The 24,607-nt window shown below is 39.4% G+C and overlaps 1 protein-coding gene across 4 annotated transcripts in view; it reads right to left on the bottom strand.

Moving 5' to 3' along the window:
- NPNT (nephronectin) overlaps positions 1–24,607 on the bottom strand; it is a 78,424-nt gene that overhangs the window by 22,868 nt on the left and 30,949 nt on the right. For 2 of the 4 annotated variants that reach the window (XM_080796807.1, XM_080796809.1), the window contains 7 exons: positions 22,645–22,737; positions 18,002–18,094; positions 13,603–13,722; positions 12,266–12,385; positions 10,313–10,447; positions 9,899–10,021; positions 7,570–7,953 (listed from right to left, as the gene is read on the bottom strand). In XM_080796807.1, the coding sequence (XP_080652933.1) occupies positions 7,570–7,953; positions 9,899–10,021; positions 10,313–10,447; positions 12,266–12,385; positions 13,603–13,722; positions 18,002–18,094; positions 22,645–22,737 (1,068 nt within the window). The remainder of the gene's footprint in view (positions 1–7,569; positions 7,954–9,898; positions 10,022–10,312; positions 10,448–12,265; positions 12,386–13,602; positions 13,723–18,001; positions 18,095–22,644; positions 22,738–24,607) is intronic. The other 2 variants (XM_080796806.1, XM_080796808.1) reach the window with 1 other exon arrangement.

Here is a 24,607-nt window from a genome sequence, read left to right as displayed (position 1 = left end):
TCCTTAGGAGTTAAAAACTCCTCAGTTTCACATGCCTCAACACTATTTCCCTACATCATGCTCAAAATTAGATGCATATGAGAGTTTTCTAGAGAAGGTTTGTTTTCAATGACTATACCTAGCTGTACTGGGGTAAGAAAAAGCTAAAATGACTTTGATCATTTGGGGACAAACTATCAGAATCAACAAGTTAAATATAGCTAGTTCAAGCATTCGAAGAATAACTTAGATTGAGAAAAAGTTTATTCCAACATAAAATTTTATTTCATTCTATTCAATAAATATTTTTGAGTGCCTACTATGTGCCAGCCATTGTTTGTTTATTTTTTAAAGATTTTATTTATTTGACAGAGAGTGCACAAGCAGGGGGAGTGGTAGGCAGAAGGAGAAGCAGGCTCCCCGCTGAGCAGGGAGCCCAATGTGGGGCTCCATCCCAGGACCCTGGGATCATGACCTGAGCTGAGGCAGAGGCTTAACTGACTGAGCCACCCAGGTATCCCTGTACCAGCCACTATGTGACTGTTTCAGGGGAAAAATATCTGGGGGAATTAATGGCTGCCCACAAATCTGCACTATAATATAGTTGGCAACAGAGGGAAATGATTTAGATTAGAAAAACATATTTAAAGAAATTCCACTTACAGTCAATATTGGGTCAGATGTGACTGTTACGTATCTTTGGACCCTATCATTTGAAACAGATTTGAAAAATGAAGGCTGTTCAAAGGCAACCCAAGAAGATTGCTAAGTGGTTGAAAAACAGCCTTTCTAAGAAAAGGTTTAGGAAACAGAAATTACTGAGCCCAAACAAGAGACAGTTAAGTAATTTCTAGAGAGTGTTCTTTGAATACATGGAAATGCTGAGCAGCTGTGTCCAGCAGCCAGTTACCTGACAGTACTGCACTGGTATAAACTATCATTTCAAGAATTTAGATTAAATACAAGAAAGAATATCTTAACAGTAAAATGTGTTATTGTGAGGGACTTTAGTCTCCCTTAGTGATTTGAGATATAACTGGAATGATTTCTTTAAAACCTTGGGTGCCTGGGTGGCTCAGTGGGTTAAGCCTCTGCCTTTGGCTCAGGTCATGATCTCACGGTCCTGGGATTGAGCCCTGCATTGGGCTCTCTGCTCAGCGGGGAGCCTGCTTCCCCCTCTCTCTCTGCCTGCCTCTCTGCCTACTTGTGATCTCTCTCTGTCAAATAAATAAGTAAAAAAAAAAAAAAAACCAACCTCATACGGACATCACACTTGGGTAATTAACTGATGTTGGTTTAGATGAAAGTTTTTAGCCCCAAATTAAAATGTAAAAAGGCTGCATTATAATCATTCCATCTGGATTGCTTATTTGAAGTTTTTTTTTTTTTTTTGGTGTTTTGAAACCCTTTCTTTTGTAGTAGTAAAAGGACAAAAATTCCAGCTTTAATGGTATTTTGTTTATACCTACAAGAAATGTTGTTTTAAGGGGCTGTTTCTTAAATCTTTCCACATTAAAAAATGAAAGGTGCGTAACTTCATACAGGCCAACTTTCAAATAAAAAAAGTATAAAGCAAGAATTATTTGAGCTAGTCTCAGGAGTTAGGAAATATATTTTTTGAGACATTATATCACACTGACATCATTTGCCTTCTCATTATCATCAAATTTTCAAATTTAATAATCCACTGAATAGAATGCCAATTTCTAAAAAGAAAAGAGGAAGAGAGAGAACAAAGAGAGGGGGAAAATGGTCAAAGCACCACAGTAAAAAAATAAGGAACAATCAGAAAAGAATATTTTTTTAATTCTTAAATATAGATTAAATGTGTTATTATATCAAACTAGCTTTTGTATGGAAAATCTGATTACATGATAATTTATTTTCAAATGCTATGAGTGATTTATTCATTCCTTTGTTCCACAAATGATGTTCAAGTGCCAATTATGTGCCAGGCATTATTCTAGGTCCTTGAGACACACCAGTGAATAAAACAAAGATCCCTGTCCTCAAAATATTGTATTCCACTAGTGGATACAATGGACACAATAAGTAAGTAAATAACACAGTACATTAGAAGGTGATAAATGGTATCAAAAAGAGAAAAGCAGGGGCGCCTGGGTGGCTCAGTGGGTTAAAGCTTCTGCCTTCGGCTCAGGTCATGATCCCAGGGTCCTGGGATCTAGCCCCGCATCGGGGGTCTCTGCTCAGCAGGGAGCCTGCTTCCCTTCCTCTCTCTGCCTGTCTCTCTGTCTACTTGTAATCTGTCAAATAAATAAATAAAATCTTTAAAAAAAAAAAAAGAGAAAAGCAGTGGAGAGGTATACTGGTGGTGATTGGTAGGGGTCACAGTATGGAATACGGGCATCAGGGTGGTCTCCCTGGTAAGCTGACATTTGTGTAAAGAGGTGAGAGAGTGAGCCAAGCTGAGAGCCGGGGGAAGAGTGTCCCCGGGAGAGGGAACGGTTGGAGCAAGAGTCCTAAGGCAGGAGCAGTGAGGATCAGTGAGGAGGCTGGAGTAGAGTCACCAAGGGCACAGCGTGAGGAGATGAGATCCTGTAGGACTCTGTGAGACGCCAGGCGGGCTTACATCCATATGGAACCACGCGCATGCTGAGGCACAGCTGTGAACGCTGACATCTCCTTTCTGTTTTAAAAGATCCCTCAAGACACTAGATTGAGAGGGGACCATGAAGGGGCCAGAGTGGAAGCAGGGAGACCTGCCAAAGGCTCCTGTGCTACAGGTCCATGGTTCCTCCTTCATAATGCCAAAACCCAAAAGCTTGTTCTGTAACTCAACCAAACGGTCTTTGGTAGCCAGATGAGCATAAATAATCCTACGTTTCACTGTAGAAACATGAATCTGCTTTAGTATACATATGTACTTTACTACTTTTCTAAACTCTGAAAAATTCCATATCCCACAACTCATGTGGATAAAGGAATTTGGACCTGTCCTCCCCGGGAAGAACGGCTGGGTCAGGAGGGCAGCACAGGAGATGGCGAGAGGTGCTCCCACTCCAAACAGAACTTGAAGGTAAGGCTAACACCATTTCCATACAGATTACACAAAGAGTAGATGGAGAGGACTCCAAGTTCTTTGGCCTTAGCAACCGGTAGAACAGAGGTGATATCTCCCGGGGTGGGAAAAGCTGCGGGTAGAATGTGTTTGGGCTGACAATCAGAGTCTATCAGAAATGCAGAGTCTGATACATATATTTGCATCTCACTGGAAAGGTTAGACAGGCAGGGGGATATCTAAGTCTAGAGTTTGGGGAGAAGTCTGGGTTAGAGATGTATTTGTGTTATAATTTTTTTTCTTGATTTCCTTTTCCTTGATTTTCCTGATTTCCTAAAATACTTTTAGTCCTTCCTCAGGGGGACAATACATAATTACACACATAACACACACATTATAAAGAAAAGCTCTATTTCACAACCTCTTCCATTAAACAAATATATATCTTTCAATGTAAAGAAAAATATAACTGAAGTATAGGGCTGTTTGGAGACTGCCCAACAGTGGCTGTCATTAACGTCACCTGAACATTTAAATGAAATGAGGAGAGCCAAATTCTATTCTCAGACCCGTGGAGAATAAGGATGGCTTAAAAAATTATTTGGCCAGAAGCGAGGAAAATATCAATGAAGAGATGGTGTTGAACGAAAATAGTTCTAAGGTTCCTTTCTGCTCTCACAGTTTGTCCTGAGTTTGCTCAGCACAGTTTGTCCTGAATGCAAAACTTAGAGCCCTCCCTTATTCATAAAATATGTTATAATCACAAGAAAGTAAATTAAGAAGTGTCCAAAACACCCTCGTCCATGCAAACATTAAGCAGGGCTCCAGCTAAAGACGAATACAAGTGGAATCGATCCGGGGCAGTAGTGTCTGGAGGCAGCAAAGCTATCTGCGACATGCGGCCACCTTGGCATCTAATCAAGAGAATTCTTTCCCAGGGCATGTCTTTAAGATCACACTCTCTTAGAATGAGAGTTCTCAAACATCGTGGGAACTCCATGTTTCCTCAGTCTTATCCTGCTCAATTCTATTGTTAAACTTAAACGTTACTTTTAATTCACATGTGTTGATATGAAGAGAAATGATGGAAAGAAAGACATACTTTTTTTTGAGAGAGAGAGCGAATGCCAGCAATTGGGGAGGGGCAGAGGGAGAGGGAGAGAGAATCCCAAGCAAACTCCATGCCCAACACCAAGTCTGACCCGGAGCTCCATCTCACAACCCTGAGATCAAGACCTGAGCCAAAATCAGGAGTGGGATGCTTAACCTACTGAGCCACCCAGGTGCCCCAAGAAGGACATACTTTTTACAGAAAGAGAAAATATTAAAAGACTCAGAAACATGTTGATATCTCTGTCACAGTGTGTTTTTATATTAAGTGGCCAAGTTTTTATGACCCACCTTAAGGTAACAGAATAATATAATTACTTGCCACACTTAAGCACCCCGGAACAGACATGATAAAGAGATGAAAACAAAACAAAGCAGAGGAGTAAGAAAGAAAGAGACACTGCAGAGACAGAGAGCAAAGGAAAAGGGAGGGAGGGTGGGGGGAAGGCAAAGAGGAGAAAGATTTAAAAATATCATTTTCAGGGCGCCTGGGTGGCTCAATTGGTTAAGCGCCTGCTTTCAGCTCAGGTCATGATCCCAGGGTCTTGGATTGAGCCCTGCTTCAGTCTCCCTGCTCAGTGGGGAGCCTGCTTCTCTCTGTCCCTTTGCCTGCCACTCCCCCTGCTTGTGCTCACTCGCTCGCTCTCAGTCATTCAAATAAATAAATAAAATCTTGAAAAAATACATTTTCAAATAAAACATATGTGCATGTGAAACATACTACTGGATCTACCATTGGAATCCTCTAAAAATTACATTTATTGCCTAAAACACACACAATTACAACTACATCAGAATTACAGAATTTCACTCTCTCTTTAAATGGACAAGGACCTAGAAGAGAAATTTGAGAGTCACATACAAGCAAACAGAAGCTTCTTCTCTTTTAAAAATTCACAATGTCAGTGTTCTTTTCGCCTGTTAAAAAAAAAACTTGCACAAGAATTCAATATAAAGGAGCGAAGTTTGTTTCCATCAGGGAGCAGTGGGCAAAGAAGAGGAGACAGGAGGAGTGAATGCAAAGGTGGCTAACAGTAAGCATGGTGATATGTGACAGGTAAATACAGGGAGAGTTTGCAAATTGTAAAATTACACATTTTGGTCCGCTAATAAGGGAACAACCTCTTCCTCCTTCAAAATTTGCTGCTTTACCTCTAGCCTCTATCTCTATGGGTGATACCATTCTTTACCCACTCACCCACTGAAAATTTGGGGGTCTCTGATCTGATCTAGCTCTAGTCCTCTGATCCAACCACTGGACACAGCAAACACAAGGGACAGGTTTACCAGCTGGTTCCTGCCTATGTGAGCCTGCTTCCTCCATCTGTGCCTTTGGTGTCCCTATGAACTCTAGTCCCTAGTTTTTCTCAAGCTGTTTGCCCCCGCCCACCCCAAAACTTCCTTCCCCAAGCCTGACTGGGTGCTCTAATCTCTCTCATTAACACAGTATCCCAGTTATCTTCTGGGTGACTCTCTTTCCCACCAGATTATACTTTACCTGTTTTATCTTTGTAAATCCAATGCCTAATACAAGGCCTGGAATTCTAAAACAGATTCAAAAGTATTTAGTGATTAAATTTAGTTAAATTAAATTAAAAGTTAAATGGGATGCGATATAGTTAGATTTCCCAACTCTGAGAGTTTCTGAACAAATCTAGATTTGTCAGGAGAAGTCTCACACTGGATAGGAAATGAGATCTACCGTATGACTTTGTGATATTCCTTCCATTTCTACACACACTGTGATCTGCCCAGTTGACTTCCTTTTATACAGTTCTTTATAATATTTAACAATAAAGACATATGACTTACACTTTGTACAGCTAATTCTTCTTGTGTTTCATTCTCTTTTTTTTAAAGATTTTATTTATTTGACAGAGATCACAAGTAGGCAAAGAGGCAGACAGAGGAGGAAGCAGGCCCCCCGCCGAGCAGAGAGCCAGACGTGGGGCTCGATCCCAGGACCCTGGGATCATGACCTGAGCCGAAGGCAGAGGCTTCAACCCACCGAGCCACCCAGGCGCCCCTTGTGTTTCATTCTTATTCCAGGCATGGCCCATGATGGAAATGCCATTGTAAAGAGCTTATTAAAAACATGACAACACATAAGACCTTGAGTAGCCAAAGCAATCCTGAGAAAGAAGAACAAAGCAAGAAGCACCATGCTTCCTGATTTTAAGCTATACTATAGTCATCAAAACAGTACGGTATTCGCATTAAAACAGGTGCGCAAACCAGTGGAACAAAATCAACAGTACAGAAGTAAACCCAAGCATGTAAGGTCAACTAATATTTGACTAATATTGGGAGCCAAGAATACTCAATGGAGAAAAGATAGTCTTTTCAGTAAATGGTTCTGGGACAATTGGGTATTCACATGCTAAAGAATGAAAGTAGACCCTTATTTTATATAACATAAATATATTAACTCAAAATTGATTAAAGACTTGACCATAAGACCTCAAACCATGAAACTCCTAGAAGAAAATATAGGAAAAAACTCCTTGCTGTGGGACTTGCAATGAATTTTTGGATATGACACCTAAAGCACAAGCAATAAAATAAAAAACAAACAAACAAGTGGGACTGCAACAAACAGAAAAGCTTCTGCATGGCAAAAGAAACCATCAACGAAATGAGAGGACAACCTATGGAATGGAAAAAAAATATTTAAAGACAATATATCTGATATGGGGCTAATTATCTAATATCTAAAATATCTAATATCTAATATCTAAAATACACAGGGAATTCATACAGCTCAATAGCAAAAAAACCCCAACTAAACTGATTATAAATGGGCAGAGGACCATTTTCCAAAGAGGACACAGATGGGCAACAGACGCATGAAAGAGGCTCAACATCACAAATAAGGAAATAAGGGCACAATGAGATACCACATTGTGCCCGTTAGAATGGCCATGATCAAAAAGGCAAGAGATAACAAATGCCATCAAGGAGGTAGAGAAAAGAGAACCTTCGTGCCCTGTCAGTAGGAATGTAAATTAGTGCAGCCACCATGGAAAACTGGAGGTTCCTCAAGAAATTAATACTGGAACTACCACATGATCCAGCAATTCCACTTCTAGGTATTTATCCAAAGGAAATGAAAATATGTCAAAGAGATAGTCCCATGGTCACTGCAGTATTATTTACAAAAACCGTAACATGGAAACAACCTAAGTGTCCACCAACGGATGAGTGGATAAAGAAGGTCTGGTATAAATACACAAAGGGATATATACACAATTCAGCCTTAAAAAAGAAAATCCTGCTATCTGAGACAATGTGGATACACCTGAGGCATGATGCTAAGTGGAGTAAGTCAGACAGAGAAAGACAAATACTATACGATCTCACATATTAGATGTAAAATTAAAAAAAAAAAAAAAAAAAACAACTTACAGAAAATGGTCAGAGTTGTGATTACCAAGGGTGGTGCTAACATTTCTAGGACTTACTGAACACGTCTCCTCTGGGTTTCTGAGGATCTGTCTGTATCCTGTTGTCAACCGTGATCCATCGCGGAGAGGTGGTGACAACGGGCACTACGGGTGTCAGCTGGGTGCCTGTGCTTTCCGGGCTTGTTGCAGGTGGTGAAGTTCTGAGTTCTGTGAATGGGGGTGGGGTCGGCTCTGGCGTTGGCCTGGGTGCAGGTCTTGTTGTTGGCTTTGAAGTGGGCCTGTTGGTAATAACAGGAGGAATATATGGTGTCTTCAGAGGCCACCTGGTACCTCCAACATCAGGAATCCAGTTACTATGTCCTCCATCACCCTTTGAAATGGTACCGTTTCCCTTTGGTACATGAATTGGACCTGAAGGTTCAATCATGACTTTTGGAATATCTGAAAGAGTCAAAAGATTTAAATTAGTGTATAACCATCTCTCTCTACAATCTGTGGAATCAAACTGTGAAAAACATATTAGAATAGCTCATGCCAACTAGGCTTACTTTTCACATTTAGAATATTCTTCTACCCCAAGTCATGCTCTTTTCCAAATAACAACTATGTGTGTGTATGTATGATATATATATACTCATATACACACATATTCATCCTGTGGATATATGCAAAAATTATGTTGGTATTTCTGTAATGGATATGTATTATTTACAACACAAAGAATTTCAAGTGTAATATGAAAAAAGACAACAATCCTTGAGAGTTTTAAAATGTAGAAACATTCTATGGTTTTTAAAATATGACAAATGTTTGTTCAGAATCTTTGTTAAGTGTCCTAGGGCACACATATATTATAAAATCATGTTTTGAATAATCTAAAAACTAATACTTTTCTCTTCCATACTCTATATAAATTCAACTCATGCAAAATATATTCATTAAGTGTTCCATATCTATTTTTTAAGATTTTTTTAAGATTTTATTTATTTATTTCACAGAGAGAGATAGCAAGCAGGCAGAGAGGCAGGCAGGTGGTGGGGGGAGCAGGCTCCCCACTGAGCAGAAAGCCCGATACGGGCCTTGATCCCAGGACCCTGAGATCATAACCTGAGCCAAAGGAAGAGGCTTAACCCACTGAGCGACCCAGGCACCCAAAATGTTTTATTTATTTTTTTCAGATTTTGTTTATCTAAGATAGAGAGAGGGTGAGCAAGAAGAAGAGAGCATGCGTTGGGGGCGGGGTGGCAGAGGGAGAAACAGGCTCCCTGCAGGGAGTCCAGTGAAGGATTCAATCCCAGGACCCTGGGATCATGACCTGAAATGAAGGCAGACCATTAACCGACTGAGTCACCCAGGAGCCCCTGTATTTTTTAAGATTTTATTTATTTATTTGAGAGAGAGAGTAAGAGAGCACGAGCAGGAGAGGCAAAGGGAGAGTGAGAAAGAATCCCAACCAAACTCGATGCTGAGCGTGGAGCCAGACAAAGGGCTTGGTCTCATGACCCCAGGATCATGACATGAGCAGAAACCGAGAGTCAGACACTTAACTGACTGTGCCACCCAGGTACCCTAACTGCTCTGTGTATTTTTTAAGTTTGTTTGCTTTCCCCCTTATTAATTTATACAACTGCTTAAAAAAAAACTTCAGAGGTCATCATGATTTTCTGTGGAACCTTTTTCTGTGGTTATCTTCACCAAAAGGAATTAATATTTAATTTCCTGGAATGATACACTACAGGCCTGCAGTATGACTACATGATCCTTCAAAAATCCTTTAAATCCTATGATTCTAAGGCTCATGATTTTCCATAAATATTTTACTCCAAAACCTTAAAAATTATCTATTGTCATATGAAATGCATGCTAAATTATGGCCTTTAATCTGTACAACTTTCATCTTGGAGGTTATTTTTTTCATGTTTATCTACTAACATAGCCATATTCCAAACAGGGTTGGTAAGAATTTAAAAAGCAAAACTGTCCTAAATTTAGAGAAAATAAGTATCAGAATGATTTTTTAATAAAACCTCAGAGGACACACAAAACAGAGGAACAAAAAAGTGGTATATATCCAAATTTTCCCCTCTGTCATAATGTAATGCTAATGACAAACATTTACTTCTGATTATAACAAAATCAAATTCTCAGGAAGAGCTCCATCATTTCAATTCCTTTTTAAGATTAGAATGTATTACTGAGTCTTTAACTTTTTTAAAATACCTGAGCAAGTGATTTGCCTGTTTGCAGAAAATAAAGACTAACATTATTAGCGATAAAAAGTCCTTTTTGGATAATTAATCTTGTTCTTCATCTTTCCCTGTAATGGCCTTCCTGTAATCCTGTATTTCCTGCTAGAAATCAGAGCTGGGAGAAAACCATTACTCACACACACAATTCAGTCCATCACCCTCATATCCATCTTTACATTTACACTTGTAGGACCCGTGTACGTTGTAACATCGAGCAAAGCGGCTGCACTGATGCTGACCAAGGGAGCATTCGTCTATATCTGCATCAGAAAGTGGGAAAAGAAGTTTATTTGGGAGAGCAGTATGATGACATCAAAGACATACAGAATTTTTAAAAAAAATTTTTTTTGGAAGGTCCACGTAAAACCAGCAGATGAACGGAAGAAACAAAGTACACATGCATCCAGAACTACCAAAAACAGTTGCATGGGTTTCTGTTCAGTGCACTGCCAGCAGCCTCCCTGCCACCGACTTCCCAGTCACCACCCCAGTAAGACAGCTTCCCGCACCCCAGGAAGAAACAAAACAAAGTGATGCCTGAGGTTCGTTACCGTGACATTGGTATTTGCCTCCAATGTACATGAGGTCGAAGCCTTTATGACACTTGCAGACGTAGCTCCCAAAAGTGTTGACACACTGCCTAAATCGAGGGCAGGAGGCTCTTCCGGTAACGCATTCATCAACATCTAGAAGTAGAAATCAACTGCGTCTTAGAACAGCAGCATGTCCAGATGGGAAAGGATTTTAAAACAAACGTTGACAAACGGCTGCCTGGCACAGGGTGGCTCATCCTAAATGTTATCCAGCTGGTTGCTCCGACGGGCTACATAAATTCCCCATCTCCAAATTTCAACGCATCCTCCTAACCAGAGCTATCCAGTTCCTGCACCATCTCTCTGCCCAGACCACACCTGTATCCACTGGTTGCTCTGACTGGAAACATGAGGCATCCTTAACAATAGCCTTAACATCCTTAACAATTCCCATAACCCCAAATCATTAGGCCCAGTTAATCAGGCCTCATCTTCTCTTCACCCACTGCCACTACCCTACCTGCCATCTTCCAGGTTAGTCTGTGACAAGGGCCTCTGAACTGGTCTCTTCCCCACCAATCTCACCACCTCCAGAGGATTTCCAATCAACTGTCAAAATGATTTATTGCAACCTAAGATTGGAATATTAAAACTCCTCAACCATTCTACTTGCTTTTTAAATTAAATCCTCATTCCTCAGCATGTCCATGAACGCCCTGCACTAACTATGTCGTCCTTACTTAGCCTACCGGTTATATGTCAAGGCCCCGCCCCTCATACTCAGTGTGCACGAAGCCACATGGTCCTGCTTTTCTTCCTACCCTCACACAGACCAGCCCCTGGTCTCTCTTACTGAGGTTCCCACGCTGTTTCCACCTGCTTGGTAATTCTTCACACGGCCAGTGGTCCAGGTTTACTGCAGGGCGTTCCTTGACCATTACTTTCCAAAAAACACCCTTTGTGTTTCCCTCTTAGTACCTCATTAACATTGAGTATTGTTTGTAATTTTATTGGATATTTCTTTTCCCTCTTCCCCATTAGAGCAACAGCTTTGTGAGAATCAAAATCCCGTCTGCCTTGTCCACTACTATATATCCTAGCAGTTGGCACAGTGCCTGAAATACAGAAAGTACTAAATAAGTCTCTCTTGAATCACTGACTGCCTCTATTCATTGAGTACGTACTACATGCTAGGTACTCTGCTCAACTCTTTGCAGACATAATGCATACAATGGTTCTATGTGGCATTACTCCCATTTTAAAAAAGATTTTATTTATTTATTTTCCAGGGAGAGAGAGAGAGCACAAGCAGGGGGAGCAGCAGAGGGAGAGGGAGAAGCAGGCTCTCCGCTGAGCAGGGAATCTGATGCGGGGCTCCATCCCAGGATCCTAGGATCATGACCTGAGCCGAAGGCAGACATGTAACCGACTAAGCCACCGAGGCAACCCACATTACTTCCACTAAAGATGAAGAGACTCAAGCTCAAAGAAAGGAAGTCTCTTGCTTAAGGTTACCTATCAAGGACTTGGCAGCACTAGGTGTGAAATCAAAGCCCAGATTTAATCACAATCCTATACCATCTCCCTAAATTAGAGGAAAACAAATCTAACTCTTTCGTGCAGTATGTACCATCTAGCCCTACCTATTCAGCTTCATCACTCATTGCTTCCTAACATTCTGAACTACAGAGCTCTTCCGCCTTCCCTGAATACTGTGCTCTTTTAAACTTCGGAGCCTTTGCACACGAGGTCTCCTCTGCCTGAAGCTTCCTCCTGTCCCTCATTTTTAGGGAAACAAGGTTCTCATTACCCATTCACAAAGAAGTCCTCTCCTGAGACATGCGCTGTCTCCTGAGGACAGCCAACTGCCTGATGTAGGTAACTGCACCTCTTCCTTACTCCCAACACCTTTCACGTTCTCTTCTTATCCTGCAGGGGCTGCTGACAGAGATGCTTGAGTTTACAACTCACCCACACAGGTCCTCCCATCAGGAGCCAGCTGTAGGCCAGGAGAGGGGCACTGGCACCGTATCTGTCCTTTGACAACATCACAGCCATACTGACAGTTTGCCATGGAGCACGTCAGGGCACCTGGAAAGAGCGTGACTGGCTGACACAGAGAGGCAGTGGACAAATTCTGTAACCGAAATAACGGGTCTTCTATTTTTTTTTTTTTTTTAAACAATGAAGACAAAAAGGCCTCAATTATCCAACGGTCGCTATTCTTCATCTGAAGAAGATCTTTAATGCATTTAAAAGATGAAAAGACAAATAGAAAACTTTATCTCTTATAGATTATCTAGAAATTTTTCTAGGAGCTAAGGAAATTGAAGGATTGAGGTAATTTTCCAGATTATTCATGCTAAATGCTGGTCTTCACCTAAACATCCAATTAACTTTCTCAATCTCCCACTACATTTTTCTAGGGTCAATAGTTGACTCCCTACCAGATCGTACAACATTAGAGGAGTCTAACATCACTACTAAATGGTCTTAAACATGAATTCACCTAATTCTAAAGGTTCCATGTTAAATATGCAATGCTAAATAAGAATAACTGATCTTACCAATAAAATATAACCCAGTTAGAGAGAGATAACTGAAAATTAACTAATTGGTAACTCAACAGATAACTCAGTGGAAAAAAAAAATCAAGTCCTCAATTGTCAGAGATCACAGAAACACAAACTCAATTCAATGTTCAGCCTACAGAAAACTTCAGGGCATTGGCCATCTAATAAACACATCCAAACGATAATAGGAAAACACAATACATTTCCTTCTCACAAAGACACATGAAATCTAATGTTATTGGAATCATTTTTTCATTTGATGTAAATTTTTAGAAAAGTACTCTTAGTCTATTAGAAAGAACTGTAAAAGTGAAGTGAGAAGGCGCTTATGAATGAATGGTTTATGCTCAGTCGGCAGACTTGATGGATTCCCAGTGTAGTGTCCATGCTTGTGAACAGCAACACAGTCCTCACACAGGCACTAACCTTCTTCTCCTAGCTGGCACAGTACTTGCCCAGATAGAAGACAGACAAATATGTGTTGGGAAAAACACTAGAAAATACATTTGGTTTTACGATGCTTAAATACCACTTCCAAATCCATTTAACACGGGCGCCCGTGGTAAAATAATGTTAGACATGTCCAACGAGCAGCTTGTATTTTTGATTTTCCATTCCTGAGGCACATACAAATACGGGCTCATGTCCTGGTTCAGAGGGCTGGGAGGCTATTTTCACACACCGTATCAAAGCGCGACGTGAGCGCTTATCAAAGAGTTAAGATTCTTGACATACTTGAGCAGGACCCATCCGGCATGAGCATGTATCCGTTGAGACAGTAGCACTTGTAGCTGCCGTAAGTGTTCATGCACCTGTGCTTGCACGGCCGCGGCTTCAGGCCACACTCATTTAGATCTGCAAAGAGCAGGGGTTGATGCAGCAGAATGAGAAAGCTTCGACACTGATGTAAAACCATTTAAAATACTTCTCTACATTGAAGAATGAATGAGAAAAGCAAGAGGAGCTGCAGCAACCAGTCGGTAACAGAAGAGACAGAGCCTGTTTATACCATCTTAACTCCATGCTGGCTACACGAGGGGTGACCAAGAGCCTTCTATCAAAAATGACCAAATTCCTCCTAACAATGAGAGGGCTGTGTGAGTTTCTGGAGCTCAGATTACGTAGTACCTGTGGTCTTTGTCTGCAAAGGAAAGTTGAAAACAATCTCCTCACAGACACGATCTCCCTTACCATCCCTACCCTCCTCCTCACGGGTGGAGGTCCTCAGATATTTACCTGACTGACTCCAATATCCTCCAAATGTCGGAGCTGACTACTGGCTTCACTCCTGACTATGCGATCTTCCTCTTTCAATTTCCTTCTGTCTCTGTTTTAGGAAGATTCTCTGTGAGCCTATCTTAGTTTACGGGAAGTATTTTAAAACATTCGACTGCTTTGACCTTTCCAAAGGAGAGCTTTATTTTCAGAGGTAAGAGCTACATGAATTACAGTGATCACTACTGTGGTTTCTCTTGTTCAATCTTACAGACTCTATACTGATCTCAGATTAAAGGAGAAATTTCAGTTTCCTGCTTTCCTGATGTATTCAAGTCACAAAATAAAAAAACCACCCCAAAATCTACCCTCCAACATACTTTCATTCATTTGGCAGTTAAGAAAGGCATATGGAAATACTAAGGGATGATACATGACAGACTATTATTATGTATTTTAGGTTCGTTGGTTTAAATATCAACATAAATTAATCAACTCCACATAAAAATTTTCTAACCAAGTTGAATACTGCTTCAAGTGAACATAAAACTCATAATGGAAAACACTAAAATAGTAAGGCCCCAAATACAGATTTCATTAAAAAGAAATATGACCACGTGTTTATTTCATCTGGAACTGCCAGCGTAAGCACCTGATTAAATTATTAATCCATATCACCAAATCAGATATATAGATATATCTAGTGGCAAAGATGTTTTCATCTAATCAGATTTAAATCTGACCTGCTCACTTATTGGAAATCTATATATTTCACTGAATTAAACCACCAGACTATACTGTTTTAAAACCACCTAATAATTACTGTGTTTATAAATGTCTTCATAATTTACTGACTTTCCAACTTGGTCTTTTTTCTAACCTTAACAGAACAGTGAGCATGTCCCCAGCTGGGTGAAGCCTAGGGAGGTTAACTAAGTAAACCAGAAGGCTTCATCTCATTTGCTTTCTTCAGTTTCTACTTTATTGTCTAGTGCCCAGTCATGGGCATTCAAAACAGAATCACATTTTAAAATATATTTTTAAAAAATTTTCTCAAAGAAAATACTTTGCAGATTATGTTATCAACACAAATTTGAGTTCTCCCTCTGTTAAATGAAGTAAAAAATTTAAATCGAGGAAGAAAGAGAAATTCACTCTACCTCTCGTATTCTTCTATCTTGTATTTCAATATTTACTAAAAATTAGAGTCAGGGAATCTTTTCTCATGTTGTAAGAAAAGTTAATTATCATTCCTAATACATGCATAGATCCCTGAAGATACACGCCTGGCTTTGGTAAGTCCCTGATTGATATTAAATGGTATTTAAATCTGAGTACATTATTAGAGAAAGGCTTTGTTTTAAATATTTTTTGCATAAAACAGAACATACAACAAAGCCATAGAGTGAGACTGAATTCTGCATCTCAAGGGAAGGATACTGATGGACAGAAAATGTGTCAGTTAAGAACCCTTAGGCTTCTTTATAAAGAGCCACAGAAACTGGTCAGACGTTTATAGCTCTAAGCAGCTCATAGGTAAGGGATACTTATGCTGACTGAAATTTCTTTATTCATCCTGTCCGTGAGCTAGAGCTGAGGCAGCTCTAGTCTTGACCAATAAAGAACCCCTCAAGACTGTCAGGAGAAGAGTTTTCATGATCCAGACTGGGGCTGCTGGTGGTCTTCAGTCCAGATTTATCCTTCCCTTCCCATGAGAAAAAGCACTTGGGGGTTAAGAATCATGAAACTGAAAGGAAGTGAAAAACAATGTCGTAATTCAAAAACAAACAAACAAAAACAACCCCCCATTTGGGACTCACTCTATGAAATAATATGGAAGAGGAAATAACATGAAGCCTTCGATGGGCAAATGTAGAGACATTTGTTGCCTATTTTACTATTACTAATTTGACACATAAATATCCAAAGACATTGAAAGCCATGTGAGAAAGCCGTACGCTAACAGCTGGTGACGGGGTGGCTGACACTCCCGGACAGCTGTCTCCAGCAACGGCCATCACTGCCCATCTGCTACAGGCATGCATGTCCTAAAAACTCCACACTGACACTTACAAAAACCACTACAGAAATTATGAAATAGAATTCCACAATAATCCACGTTATCAATATTTACCAAATATCAGACTTCTGCTAAAGCAGGGAGCTTCAAAAGATTAAAAGCATCTGGTGTCCTGGTGATGAACTTCTTTTTCTCAATTTTCTTCAGGGCTTCTAGTCTATTATTATCATAACTTCATTTTCTTATTGACCTAATGCCTTATAAAATTGACTTAATATGTACTGCTTCCAAAATCTCGTAGACTAACTGACCTAGTAATGCTTGTGTTACTATCAAGTCAGAAATTCAAAAACACTTCTACTTTACAGTACATTCTCCTAGAATAATAAGCAGAACAATATAAAGAACCAGCTCCTTGACCACACTTTCTCAAACCAATCTTAAAAGCTGACAAAAAGAACCTAGGAAAGAAAACTTTAGGTGTTTACTTAAATTCACTTTAGTCTTGCTCTTTAACATAAATTATAAGGAAAATCTAGAATAAAAAATAATGAATTCTGTCAAGTGTCCATCTTATCACATCAAAAGACATCACTTTACAATTAAACCACTTACACTTCAAATGCTTTAATTACCAAGTATACATTCTTAAAGAACATTTATTACAGTGAGGAGTATATTTAAGCGGGCTGATGGATTCAGGAGCTTGGGGAGGTGGGATGGAAGGTGGGGTGAGGGGAGTAAGAAGAGAGCTAGTTCAGAACAAAAATGCAAGCTGCACAGCATTGTAATTACATTTTAGGGAAAAAAGCATCAGAAATTTTATTAGCATGCAGACAACTGAAAAGTAGCTTGAAAAATCTAGAACAGACTCCTTCAATAAGTTAACCCAATGGATTTTTAAGGAAAATAATCTTTCATTCATTTAACGCATTTGGACTTTTTTCTCTTTTGATCCTTAAACTGGGCAATGTCTCAAATTTAACCTTTTACACCTTATATGACTAAAGTGGAGGTCATAGGCAAACAGATGTCAGTATGTCGACTGCCATAACCTTTAAACTATCACTGTTGAAATTCATCCTATTGCCCTAATTCTTTATGCAGAAGATACGCAAGTTGCATTAAGTTTCCTATCAGCAGAGAGGCAATAATTAATAATTTAAATGGTTTCAATTCAGTCATTCTAAATTACCAAACCTATGAGTGGATGAAGGATACAGTATTTTTAGAACAAAAACTATAAAATCATGCTGCCATCTAACTTTTGTACAAGACTTTCTATCGCAATGAAAACACAGATATTTTTTGGTGTTCCTGTTCCCACACCAGCCCTGCAGGTGAACAGGGCAAGAATTATTCTCTCCCTGTAACTAACTGGTTTGCTAAGACTCAGACTCATTAAATGACTTGCTCATAATCACAGAGCTACTTAAAGGCTATACTTAACCAGACTTAGGCTTTCTAATGTGACAAAATGCACACCAAAAGAAGGAAGTTAATGTATGGTTTGATTTCCGGGGAACCTAAAACTCTCCAAATGTGGCAGTGGGGAAGAGGACTTCATCGCTTCTGAAATCCATGTAGCAAGAGCCATCAAATCCCCCATCTCCTTCGCTCTGGAATTCCTGACTTCACCTATGAAAATCAAAGTTATGTTGCCATCTGGCTTTTAGAAAACATTCTGAAACCCAAAAAAGGAAAAGAGAAGCAATATTTGAGGCAGTAAAAGGAGAGTGGAGGCTCAGCAGGGGGGACTCCTGCCGCTGGCTTTACATGCTCAGGATGCTGAAGGCTGGGTACTCCCGGGCCAGTCTTGAGAACATTTGCAAGAAGTGACAAAACTGCAGGAAGCTGTGCAGGTGGGAGTGCAGCCCACCTGAGAGAAGGCACGCTCACCCCTTGAAGGCAAACTGGTGGCTTGATGATCCAGGGGTTGGAAAAGAGGCTGTTCACTGCCTTGGTCAAGAGGAGTTGGGTAGAAGTGTTCATCTTCACACCAGGAGGAAGGTAATAAGAGTCAACTTTGAACTGATGTCATTTTTAGCCCTAAAAATCTTTATAAGTATATATTAAACAATTACATCAAGTTGGTGGAGTTTGCAAAGAACGTTGTACATGCTTTTTAAAACAGGTTTCTAGTTTGTCCAGTTTCTCTTTTTAAAATTTGAATTTTTGTTTTCCTTAAAATTTATCCCTCCCATCTTGCCTCCCAAAAATCACACGTACGTTTTGCACACATGCACATACACATACATCATTCTCACACCACTCTTTATAGAAACCACCAAAGAAGAGATGGTCATTTTTTAAAAGCATTATTTTAGTCATCAACAAAGAGAGAAAACTCAGAAAGCAGATTACACAAATATTAATTACAATCAACCTGCTTTGTTTAGTGACACTAAGGTCTTAAAAGTCCAACTTAAGACTTTTTCCTCTATTATGTTGTCCAATAATTTAAAATACCCCCAAATTATGTGCAAATTTATGATTTGCATAAAGAGCTTATTTAAATAAATAGCATGGTACTTCATCAATGTTTTCATTCAAATGTAAGAACTTATGTTTAGGTCCCATTTAGTAGGAATACACAATCACCTTCCTACAAAGGTTAACTATTGCCATTATTAACTTACCAAAATAATATAAGATGGGTAAACTCACAAGTAGAGTCAAAAAGGCAACCACCTCCTCTTTTAAGACTTTCATAGTATTAACAGTAAGTTAAACTTTCAAATTAAATGAACATTGGTTTCTGGGTTGAAACTACCCATCTTTCAAAAAGTAAGGCTGTCAGAAATTACCTTAATATTAGGGGTAAGAAAGACAATCAACTTTCAGATTTACATAAGTCACTAAAGTTTACTGTATAGTTCTGGGCTACAAGCTACTGGTTCTTTTCTTGGGGTGAGGAATTCAACATATGAAACATAAACTTTGTCAAAACATTAGGAACTGATATTTATAAATTCTTTCTTCCAAAATCATTATAAAGCACATTGTGGATTCAAAAACCTAAGTCTTTCATTTCTGAAAATATGCAATGATAGGACATTTTACGTGATAAAAATCATTCCCTAATGGGAAAGTTATAAAAATGTTATTATCTATAACAGTATCCCTTTTTGGCTGAAGGGAAAGAGAATTTGTGTGGGTACAGAGACTCAAAGAGGAGAGACTCTAGGGGCGCCTGGGTGGCTCAGTGGGTTAAGCCACTGCCTTCAGCTCAGATCATGATCTCAGGGTCCTGGGATCGAGCCCCGCATCGGGCTCTCTGCTCAGCAAGGAGCCTGCTTCCTCCCTTCTCTCTCTGCCTGCCTCTATGCCTACTTGTGATCTGTCTGTCAAATAAATAAATAAAATCTTTAAAAAAAAAAAAAAAAAAAAAAAGAGGAGAGACTCGGAAGGAAAAAAAAAATCCCAGAGCAATGAGGTGGGGAAAAAAAAGCAAATCTTGCCAGAGTCCGAGTTAGAGTTTCATTTCATAATACTTCATCATTATGTTAGAGAACATTTACAAGTGTTCAGGACCAAGAACCATTACATGAAACTATCATTCACTGAGCAAATAGTTTATGTGCCCTTACCACGTTAGAGTGAAAGGCGCCATGTGCCGCATAGGACAGGCTAATGATCAGCCCAAGCCTATGATTTTATATGTGATCTAGCTACGGCAAATCCAGAAATGACTCCGAGGGAAAAGAAAGCCCCCAACAGCAGACTCACCCTAATCTTGCGACAAGGCTGCTAAATTCAGCCAGTTCGCGCATGGGCTCGCCCTGCTCTCTGGGCTGCTCCCCAGGCAGCTCTGAGAGGGCACTGGTTCAATGCTGGCCATTTACACAAGCTATTTACTCCACCAATCGTTTCCAGGAGATTATTTCTCACAGTACACCACTTGCAACAATTTTTTTTAGCAAATATTTGCCTTACTCAGAAACCTATTTTTTTTTGCTCTTTTATTTTCATTTGTTTTATCATTCTGTTCAATTAGCCAGCATATAGAAACCTACTTTTACTCAGAAGCTAATTGCCAGTTCTGCGAAATCGTTTAACTATGCCTCTTCTTAACGTTTCCCTCCTCAAGAAAAAAGAAACCTGTTTGAGTTCTCATATTTCTGAGACATATTTGCCAGATTCTTAAGATGTATGGTCAAGAAAAAAAACAGTCTCCACTGATTTGCGTGTAACTGATACAGACTACTTGCTCTAGTCACGTTTCTTGGTGTCTCTCGACAGTGGTCGCCTTCACCCAGGCCTTCGCAGCCGCCTCTCACCCTGACCAGTGTTCTCAGGCTACAGATGCAGAGGCTGCCTAAGGTGCTGTGCCGGACAGCTCTGGCGAACCCTTTACAAGTGTTCAGGACCAAGAACCATTACATGAAACTATCATTCACTGAGCAAATAGTTTATGTGCCCTTACCATGTGCAAGTCATTTTAGTAATAGTATTCAGGGACCCAGAAATCAGAGACCATAAAGGGTCTAAAAGAGCATAACCGACATGCCATCAGGAACTCAACAACATTGCTTTTTTGTTATGGAAGACAGAGAGAGAGATGATCAAAACACATAGTTCTACTGTAAGCTGTAGTCTTATATTCAAGATTGGCCTTGAAATTACATTTTCAGTGTCAGCACTAGTTTTTGCAGGTGTAAAATCCCATTTTGCTACTAATGAAATCCTCTTTCTGCTAAGGAATATAGTTTTAGGAGGCAAGACATAAACTCAGTACATTTCCATTTTTCTTTAGAGAAACAGGTATGTATTACAGTAAAAAGTACATGATAAACTGATTTTCTGAAAACAGGAGATACCCAGAGATAGATCCCTGTTACAATAATAGTTTCAGTGTCCTTGAAGCATATTAAAGTTGATGTAGCTCTTGCAAATAAATTTAAATGGATTTCTCTGCAATCTCAACAGTGGCTTCTTATAATAACCTTCTTTGTATAAACTCCTGGCATCAGGACAAAAAAGTTTTATGGTACTGACATATTAATGAAACCTCTGATGGTTTATTTTCTCCACTTTAAAAAGGGAAGCATGCTGGAAGTCTCAGATGCACACCGATAACTCAATAATCAGAACCGGACATGTCACTACTTGTAAACTTAGACAGGGGAAGGAAAGTCAAAAGGATTTTTAAAGGAGTAAACTGAGATAACAAAAACTCTACTTACTTCAAAAGACTTTCCCAGTATGTTTGGTAACTTCCAAGTTAAAAAATATTATAAAAGTAGCATTGGAAAAAAAATCAGTTACACTTGAGAATGACAGCTCCTCCTACCATTGGACATGTCACATTTCATTAGCACAGATGCCATCTCATAGTTCAGGAACAATTCCTTATACTTTTTCAAACACCAGTGTTCTGGTTCTTGAAATTATGCCCATAAATCCTGAGTTTACACGAGACATATCAAGGAGTATCAGATATTGAAGAACAGGAGTGTTTCAACAATATCACCTCCATATCTGATTAGGTCAAGTAATTATCTATGGGACAGTCAGGTCCCATGTAACTGTTTCATTCAACACTGGAAAGGACAGAAAGGGTCACTTCAATTTAAGAAATAAATGAAAATGGACTCTTTTATCCTTGTATCTTTCTGGTGAAATCTAACCCCAGCTTTTATTTATGGAGTTTTTTACTCCTAATAATAGAACATTTGGGGTAGAAATTAACTAAAAAGACAAGCTTTGTCAGATTTGTTAGCCCAAGTCAGAAGATCACATCTGCAATAATATTTTCTCATCTGAAACAAAACTGACAGAGAAAATATGAATTATATGGACAACAGTTCTAAGTAGACATACTAGGTCTTTTACCAACTAATTCTATGAACTTCGACCAGACACTTAATATCCCTGACATCTTTTCCAATGAGAAATAAAAATTATTTATCACTTAATTATCATGAATAACATTCTACCTCCTGACACTGTAATAATGAAAATAAACAATATATATAAAATACCTGGGGGCACTGTGCTAAGTGAATATCTGCTTTTATAAGCAACTTTAAACAAAAATAAGTCTGTTAAAATCTTTATTTCTCAGAGGAACTTTGTAAACTGGTAACAGCTGAAGGGAATTTAATCTCAAAGGTCAAAGAGCTCAGAGTTTGAAGGGACCTCAACATTTCGAGTCAGACTTCCGACCTGACTTGAGTACTGAAGGGGTTCCATCTCACTGGGGTGGGTCCAAGGAGGCCCACAGTTTTCCAGGGCTTCTCCACTAAGCTCCTGGGAGAACAAGGATTAGCAGAATATAAGGTTTCTACATGACTGATGCTGTGATACTCATTTAAAATACATTTTAATTAGTATCCGTGAATAGGAATAAGGGGATGAAATCTGATGAAATATATTTTAAGGTTTACCATTATATTTTTATCTTTCAGAAAATGGCAGTTCACATGTTTTAGAAACAACAGCCATGGAAAAATGGTTTAGCCTGAGAACCTAAAACTTTTACATGAGGCAGAAACAGAGGGGGCTTCTGATTGTTAATCTGTGTCAAACTAGTTTCCTACCTTGATTGCAGGTCTTTCCAGCATATCCGGGATGACATTTGCACTTGTCGGGTCCAATACATTCACCATGTTTGCACTGTGGCTGGCAGACAGCTGTGAAAAGAGGACATCATGCATTATTTCTAGGTCAGCAGGACATCAACTAGACAGCATCTATGTCATGTAGTAGTTTGATAATCAAAGAGAAGACTGGGAACTTACATCAGAGTAGCAGAAATATGAAAGTCACTATGTCTTGGGGTGGTAAGGACTCTTTAGACTTAATAGTCTCACATACAAGTGAGGTGTGTGTGTGTTCATGTGTGTGAACCACTTGGGTCTGGAAAATTGGCTAAGCCTAAGTGCAATGTTAAAATAGTGAAAAAAAATAGGTAAACTATGAATAAACACAACTGATGTTTGTCAATAGTTACAGCTTTATAATAACCTGTATCACAGATTTCTAACGTGTTCCCCCAAATATGCTTCAAAAGTAATTCTCAGTCCAAAGATATGGGCATATGTGAACTTCAGATAAATTTCCCACTAAATAATACTTATTTTACTAGAAATGCTACTTCTAGTATGAAATGGTTCTAAATGAAATAAAACCCAAAACTCAGTATTTTTGGAACTTCCACTTAAGAATACTTCTGTCATTCTGATCTTTCTTAACATTGGTGTGGTACGACTGCCGTAACCCTTGCCATGACCTATCACAGCAAACAGGAAGTTCTATTTTATGTTTATTATCTTCTACCAACCGAGTTTGTCTTTCCTCAGGATGGCAAAATGCTACAAAACATCACTCAAAGCTTTCAGTCTTTCATTCCTGCCAAGACACTGGTCAGAATTTTTTGTTTACTCTATACCAGTGGTTCTCCACTGAGGCCATCTTTGTCCCCTATGGAACATTTGATATAAACAAAGACATTTTTGGTTGTCACACTGGGGAGAGGGTACTACTGGCATCTAGCAGGCAGAATACAGGGATGTTCTAAACGTCCTACAAAACAGATTACCCAGCCAAAGTGTGATAGTGCCAGACTGAGAAAGCTTGCTGTACACTGAATTGGTGCATGGTGCTATGCCAGATGTGAAAATAGAAGAAAATTCATTGTAGAGCATTGTCACTAGTCTCAAAGAGCTTACAACGTAGACGAAGAGACAAAGCAATCATTTTTCATTTAACACAACATATGTTAACGAGCAAAATGGACGGCACATATGAAATTCGTGAAGCCATCATCCCATAAACATATTCACAGAGATTTGTACAGAAAGCCTCAGAAAAGACTTGAGTTGGTTCTTCACACATGGGAAGACAGAGAAGGGGAAGATTCTCCAAGGTAAGGAGAGTTATAGCAAAACACTGTCACTTACTCACAGGGCACCGAGGCAGAATCAAGTGAAAGAGATAGCTTAATGTCAGTGGAAAAATGAGACGTAGACAATCATAGGTGAGTGGTGTCAAATGATGATGTTCCCTAAATTTCAGGCTGAGGAATATATACTTTATAGGAAATGGGAAGTTTCTGGAAGTTTATTATCATCATCAGGAGAATGACCGGACAAAAATAAAAATTCTAGGGATATTAACCTGGTGGTGGCATAAGGGGTAGACTAGAAAAAGTCTAGGTGACATGAGAAAGGCATGGTCTGTTTGCTACAGAAAAGATGGGCTTCAGGAAGCACTGAGTGAAGAGTCGACACATCTTGAAGCCCAAGGGGAGTGGAGTTGACAATGACCCTGAGTTCTAAGGTCCCAGACTTTACTTCCCATATCAGCCAAGGCTGTCTTCATTCTAGGATGTGCTCCTAGTTTCCTCTATCACGATTCTCAAGCTTTGTTTCCTTCAAAACTTCAAAACAATACTCCTGTACAACTGAGGGACAAGTTATTTGTGGTGTTTTCTACATTTCCTCACTCAACCCTTGCTGACCTTTCCCTCACCTGGCACTCTATGGGGCTTATTTGCCAATC

The sequence above is a fragment of the Martes martes genome, assembly GCF_963455335.1.
Source record: "Martes martes genome assembly, chromosome: 2".
Taxonomy (NCBI): domain Eukaryota; kingdom Metazoa; phylum Chordata; class Mammalia; order Carnivora; family Mustelidae; genus Martes; species Martes martes.
The sequence above is the reverse complement of the archived record's forward strand: the minus strand, read 5'-3'. Positions and strand labels throughout refer to the sequence as shown.